This window comes from Grammomys surdaster, unplaced genomic scaffold (assembly GCF_004785775.1).
Source record: "Grammomys surdaster isolate TR1022 unplaced genomic scaffold, NIH_TR_1.0 213, whole genome shotgun sequence".
NCBI classification, from domain to species: Eukaryota; Metazoa; Chordata; class Mammalia; order Rodentia; family Muridae; genus Grammomys; species Grammomys surdaster.
The window spans coordinates 3939727-3946936 of NW_021604658.1; the positions used below are offsets into that span (position 1 = coordinate 3939727).

The 7210-nt window shown below is 43.3% G+C and overlaps 2 protein-coding genes across 3 annotated transcripts in view; one reads left to right on the top strand and one right to left on the bottom strand.

Annotated features, from left to right (window-relative positions):
* The window catches only part of Trim37 (tripartite motif containing 37), a 130814-nt gene that overhangs the window by 117663 nt on the left and 5941 nt on the right, over nucleotides 1–7210 (top strand). The window lies entirely within an intron of this gene.
* Nucleotides 1–7210, bottom strand: part of Ppm1e (protein phosphatase, Mg2+/Mn2+ dependent 1E) — a 127769-nt gene that overhangs the window by 11967 nt on the left and 108592 nt on the right. The window contains exons 3-4 of the mRNA XM_028772499.1: nucleotides 6745–6944; nucleotides 3162–3350 (exon numbers count right to left, since the gene is read on the bottom strand). Coding sequence (XP_028628332.1) covers nucleotides 3162–3350; nucleotides 6745–6944 — 389 coding nt within the window. The remainder of the gene's footprint in view (nucleotides 1–3161; nucleotides 3351–6744; nucleotides 6945–7210) is intronic.

Consider the following 7210-nt stretch of genomic DNA (forward strand, 5'->3'; position numbering starts at 1 on the left):
TGCCTCTCTGCCTCTCTGCCTCTCTGCCTCTCTGCCTCTCTGCCTCTGCCTCTCTGCCTCTGCCTCTCTGCCTCTGCCTCTCTGCCTCTGCCTCTGCTAAGATTAAGCATGTGTATCACCATGCCTGGCTCAGAGGATGTTGTCTGTACTTTTGTTTACGAACACAATCCACTTGATCTGTGATATGCAAAACAGGGATAATTACCAGTTTCATTTTAAGTAAACATTTTTTTAAAAACTGGGCTGGGGGTGGTACAAGGACTGGAGAGAGTTGGCTCAGTGATTAAGAGCACTGGCTGTTCTTCCAGTGAACCCCAGTTTGATTGACCCATATGGTGGTGACTCATCCATGTATATGACTTAGTTCCAAGCCATTTAATGCCTTCTCCAGCCTCCATGGGCACTGCATGTATCTGGTGCACAGACATACATACAGGCAAAAAAACCATTCTTATAAAATATAAATTATCAATTAAGTAATATAAAAACTGGACCAGATGAGAAGGCTCAGAATTTAAAGAGTCTTGCTACCAAACCTGATAGCCTTAGTTTGATCCCTGATCCTTAACATGGTGGACATAAAAAACCACCTCCTGTGAGTTGTCTTTTCTTCCATATCCACGCTGTGGATGTACACCACATCTACATACATGTACACCACACCTACACATAGAGAGAGGTGGGGAGAGAGAGGGAGGGAGGGCAAAAGAGAAGGAGGGAGAAAGGCAGAGAGATAGAAGATGCTTGAGTGTTTTAAAACATGGAATATTCTGTGACTTGTCCAAAAGTTGGTACTGTTCACTGTGTAAAACACCTGAAGTATTTGCTCTTGCTAGTTCAATGTTAAATCCATTCTCTCTCTCTCTCTCTCTCTCTCTCTCTCTCTCTCTCTCTCTCTCCTCCCCTGACCCCCATCTCTCTCTCATTTTTTGAGACAGAGTCTCACTGTCACTCTAGTTAGCTTGGAACTCATGGAGAGTTTTTGCCTCTGCTTCCTTCCCAAGTGCTCGGACTAGAAGCACCAGCACCACACCTGGCAGCCCTTTGATTAAATGGCTCCAGTTCTAATTTGTTTCATTTGTGACCTACTGGGTAATCTGTGAGGTGGTACAGTTGTACAAAATGTGTGTGCATGTGTGTGTGTGTACAAAGCATTGCTTGGTACAGAAGAAATGTCTCCAGTCTCTTCATATTATGGAGCTGAGACAGCATATACACTGAAGAAGATGCCTATATACCTTTAAAAACAAAAACCAGAAAAGCCTTCCCTAGAGTATTTTTAGGGAGCTTTGATTGGGAACACTGCATAGAGAGCTAACAGCCTGGGATGTCACTGCAGTAGCTACCACAGTACTTAAAGCTCTTGATCCCCGCTACACCAAAGTGATATCTCCATTTGACATGAGTCACCACCAAATAAGCATGACACTGTTACTAAGGACCTGGCCCAAATTAGAACAAATGCGTCAGGGGTGGCAAAGGGCTTCTTGTATCCAATGAGAAAAACAACTTCTCTTTTTCCCTATATAGGAAAAGTTTGTTATAAATCCTCACCCACCAATAAAATGTCTTCCCACACAGAATGTTCAAAAACTCAGCCCTCTGGAACATACGATATAAAGACACTTCAGTGCATATGCCCTGGAGAGAACAGGAGGCAGGGCGGCTTCACAGCAGGAATAGCTACTTTTCCCCAGCAGTAAACAGCACACGGAAGCACAAGAAGGAGAAAAGCGACTGCTGGGAGGACCCTGAATTATGCAGCAGCATTGGCAGGACAGAGACACAGCACCAGTGACAGCAAGTAAAGGAAACATGGTCAGGAAAGCCGTCACTTTGAGGAAACAGAAAATGGGATGTCGGATTTAAAAAGATGACATGATTATTGTCTCATGTTGGTGACTACAGATGACCACCCTCTCCACATCCACCAGGCTCACCTTGTCCCCAAGCTGAGAGGCAGCAGCCTCCAGAAAGGCAGAGCTGAGCAGAGTGCTGGCCCCAGAGCTGGAGAAAGGTCATCTTGGGTTCTCTTTTGCAGCCCCACCTCTACCTGGGGATCTTAATAGTTCTTGTAGCTAATTTGTGTATTAGTCCAAGCTTAAGGGTCGAGGTAGATACCTCTTTCATTCATTTTCATTCATCCCAAGCCCCACTAATGCTTTACAGCATAACTGAGATCAGGAAGACGGATCAAGTAACAGTCAATCTTTCAATTTTAAAAGTTCATGTTTGAGTCATGGAGCAGAAGTGTTAACTTACTGTGTGTATCTTAATTTGTAATTTTTTTTTTTTTTTTTTTTTTGGTTTTTCGAGACAGGGTTTCTCTGTGTAGCCCTGGCTGTCCTGGAACTCACTCTGTAGACCAGGCTGGCCTCGAACTCAGAAATCAGCCTGCCTCTGCCTCCCAAGTGCTGGGATTAAAGGCATGCGCCACCACCGCCCGGCTAATTATTTTTGACAAGTAAAAAAATGTACATTTTCTATTGCCTGCCCCCAGCTAAAAATCCAACGGTGCCATTGCCCAGAATGGTAAATATATAGAGATATATATTTTACTTTTAGAATTTAACATGGAAATCCTGAATTTCATTCAGAGTAAAACACATAAGTCTGACTAGCCTTAGAAATACAGGACATGAATTCTGTCTTGTCTTCCTAGTAAGAGAGAATCAGTTCAGGGATCATCTAAGGAGCCTCCCTCTTTGCACAGTAAATGACTGCCTACTCATGCAGAGTCAAATGTATGGAAGTAATCCCAGTTTCTGTTTCAGTTTGCCACATCCAGATCTTTGTCTGCAAGGGTGTTTAGAGAGGTAGCCCAAGTTCAAACCTGACAGACAGGGGTGGGGGGAGAGGAAAGAAGCAAAGCCCACCTACCAAATCCAGCAGCAGTTATGGAAAGCAGCCGGAAAACCACAATCTGAATCTCCTTTACAGTATATCAGCATGCCCTACAAAACTAGTCCTCAAGGGGGAACTGGATTTAGAATTGAACAGAGTCTAATATGGTGGCTCAAGTGAGTGTATGTCTGTGTGTTTGTATAGTTTAGATAATGTGTACCTAGAAAGAGAAAAAGTCTTAGTAGCCCCTTAACCACAGAGACTGGTTGAACTCGGCTAGTGCAGTTGTAGCCAGAGTTCACAAGGACATGCCATACCTCCCTGGCTGCCTTCTGCACAAACCGCTCATCTGTGACACGGAAGGCCCGGCAGAGAGCCTCAGCAGGATCATGGGGAAACATCTCCTGGCGCACTAAGTTAACATGTAGGTGAACAGAGGCATAAATAGCAGCGTCCACTCCCCCATGGCCATCAAACACTGCAAAGTATGCTTGTTCCTCCTGGTCCTGTCAATAGAGACACAAAACAGTTAAGGAATGGGGCACAGTACCATGCAAGTGATCTGATGCCCTGGAGACATGCTTCCTTTGCTGCGTTTGTCATTCAGATAATGAGACTCAGTGCTTCCCTTTGCTCACATGCCTGATCAGCTGCTGCATACCTGCAATGCTAGGGCATCTGTGTTTACACACACAGTCCTGGAACATAGCATGCCCAATTAGTGCAGACTGGAGCGCCCTCTCTGTGAAACTTGTTATCTTGTTCCATGGAAACCACCCACATGCATTTGCTTCAAAATCATAGTTGCGAGGAAGAAGAGGAAAGAAAGTATGAAGAAGAAGTGAGCAAAAGCTGCTCTGCATGGAGTACTTTTTCAGAATAACACAGAACAATCAAAAATGTCTAGCACAAAGCCAGTTGTGTTCAGGTTTTCTAAAATACTGAAGATAAAAACATACATACTTCTGCATGATAATGCCTCTTTCATGCATCATTTCTGGTCACATTGAATTCTTACTGCCATAAATAGCAGAATCTCTAAACTTGTTAACCAGTCTTGAGTCCCATCAGATGCCCGGTGTCATGGTTTACCAGGCAGCCTTGCATCAGCCTCAGTCTAAGCTTAGGCGTCGCGTGCGTTTCTCAAAGGCCAGCTGCCAACATCGTTCTCCTACCTTCTGCTGTGTCTTGAGTTCACATTTTGTCTGCCAACTAGTTAGCTGCTCGATTCAATTTCAGCTCAGGTGTTTGGATCTTAGCTCTGTCTCTGATGTGTGAGTGTCTCGGGTCTCACTGGCTGCTAAGCTCCCTGTAGGCAGCAGTAGCTAAGGCTTCAGCTGTGAGTCTTCACAGTTGTTTTCTTGGGAGTCTGGGTTCTGTCATGCACTCCTAAACAAATCTCTTCTTAGGGGGATGTTTTTGTTTGCTTCCTTGCATTAGGTTTTTGGTCTTTCTTTTTCCTTAAAGTTGATACAGTGTCATGTAACCTAGATTGAGCTGAGTTTTGCTGGGTAGCCAAAACTGCGGGACTGCCTCATTCTGTCCCACCTTCATACTTGGGTCAGACAGAGATATGACACAGGCATATCTGTACTTTGGAAAACATCTCTAACAAAAGCACCACATATATATGTCCAGAGAATAATGATAACACTCAAAAATGATGAAACCAGTATCTACTCTCAGACACGAACACTAGTATGTCTTACATTTTAAGCAAAGCAATGTATAGTGCCATTGAAGAGGAACTAAACAGAATCTGGCCTAAAGTATGCCTAATTTCAACAACTAGTATAACATCAGAAAAAAACAGCAGCCAGTAGAGTCTTTGCTGCATTACTGGTGAGATCTCAGCTAACTTGTGCAACATCTCTAGGTTTGACTCCCAGCACTATGCAGATTTTCTTGTAAAATAGTGTAGTTTTTAAAGGAAAAAAATATAATGATATATAATTCATTTAAATAATAAACATAAAGAAGGAAACAAATAGCACTATCATAGATAACACCCTCAATCTATATATCTGTGGCTTGGTTTTGTTTGGGTGGGGGGTGTTTGGTAGGACTTCCAGTATGAGAGACAAGCATTCCACACCTGCGTGTTCGAGAACACATGCTTTGGTTTCTGACACAGGGCCTTGCCTTGTAGCAGGTGTCCTGCCTCAGCCTCTAGAATCCTGGATTGCAGGTGTATACCACTACCCCTGGCTCTATTGTTTTGTTTTGTTTGTTTTGTTTTGTTGGGTTTGGTTGGTTGGTTTGGTTGTTTTTTGTTTTGTTTTTTTTTCTGAGACAGGGTTTCCCTGTGTAGCTTTGGCTATCCTGGAACTCACTCTGTAGACCAGGCTGGTCTCAAACTCAGAGACTCACCTGCTTCTTCCTCCCAAGTGCTGAGATTAAAGGCATGTGCCACCACTTCCCAGCCCATATTTTTTAATTAAGGATCATAGTATGCATAATTTTTTTTTTGAGGCAGGGTTTCTCTGTGTAGCCCGGGCTGTCCTGGAACTCACTCTGTAGACCAGGCTGGCCTCAAACTCAGAAATCCACCTGCCTCTGCCTCCCAAGTGCTGGGATCAAAGGCGTGTGCCACCACTGCCCGGCAGAAGTATACATAAAATTTAATGGTCCTGCTTTATGTCATTAGCATATCTGCATGTCACTAAGTATTATTCAGACACATCTTGACTAGATTGAGACACATCTCCCTTAATTTTTAGATCATTCCTGATTTATTTTTTAATAATGCTAAAACACTTTTGTCAGACACATATTTAAGACTTTGCTGTATTTCTGTTGTGATGAAGAATTTTAAATGAGGTTACCAAATAAAAAAGTACAAGAATTTGCAGAGCTCTAAATAACCACTGCTAAGTAACCTTCGAAACCTGCTTTGGTGCATCAAGGCAATTCTTCTGAGCTAGGCCTTCACTCTGCATTTCAAACTTGGATACAAAATGAAAACCATCCAGTTTAACATCCAGAACTAAGGCCTTCAAATCTGAGTATAGTCTTGAAGAAGCTGCAGTTTAATGGGGACTGTTTAGGAGGCAGCCTTTGGGGTGCATTTGCATGGACACAGCCCTGGAAACAGACACCAGGTGCTATCTCTCTGAGCCCTGATTGCTCTTTAGCCCTTGACAGTTGGCTGAAGTTTAACGTTAGCTGCTGCTAAGTGAAGGAAATACTATGCTGTGTATAAATGACTACACTGCCATTTTGAAGTTATGGACGTAACAGAGGAAAGAAAAGGTGAGTGACAGGCAGGGGAAACAGACCCTCCTTTGTTTGCATTAGCATAATCCATCTAATAGAAAAGAGAAGACAGCAAGAAAATGGTTATTAAAGCTGACAAGACTCAGATGGATCCAGTCTGTCAGTCACAGAGATGTGTGGAGTATAATTCCAACTACTTTCTAGCTCAGAGACCCAGATTTTAAAAAGAAAATCACATGAAATCAAGTTGTCTCAGCCTTAAATGTACTCTTTTATGCTGTGTTTTTGTTGCTTCAGCACCATGGTATTCTGAGAATTTAATAAGTCACTTGACTTTACTACAGAAAAATTCTCCTTTTAAAAATGTGTTATTTTGATACAATGATTTTCTTTGGTTGCTAATAAAATAGCTTTAGAAGCTTCGAGAAAAACTGGTAACTCCTTTGCTTCCTGGATAGGAACTGGCTATCAACAAGAGAATTTTACTCTTCCAATTTTGAACCATGTGAACCTATTAAAAAATCACATAATGTTCCCAATTTGGAATGACTTGAACTTACTCAAAATAATAAAACCAGTTCTGTGTTCTAATGCAGCCAGCCTCCCTCTGTCCTATGGGTGACAAGTAGGACCCGGTCCTTCCTGGCAGGACCATGTCTCACCAACTCTGAGAGTGCCCTTTACCTCTAAGTTGAAGAGCATGTTAAAGTCAGGAATGCAGACATGTTTGTCCTCCATTTTCCTTCGCATGTTCTTGATGGCATGAATTGATGTCTCATAATAAATCTGAGGCCTCCTGCGCAAAGGGAAGTCCTTCACCCAACTGCAGCAAATCTCATGTAATTTGCTGAAGACAGAACGGGCCAATTTCACTGTCTCAATTTCTGTGAAAGAAGCAGAGACCCCAATGAAGAGCCATGTCACACTTCCCCATTCCCCTACCTAGTTGGACAGAAGTAGATCACCCCAGTTACATTCTCCTCAACTCAAGGAAAAAGACACCCTACCTAGTAGAGATCCATCAGCTGCCACCAAGATCACCCTCTGGGGCAGGAGAAAGCCTCTGGTCAGGCCAGGCTTGTTCACAGCCCTCTGCCCTCTGCCCTCTGCCCTCTGCCCTCTGCCCTCTGCCCTCTGCCCTCTGCCCTCT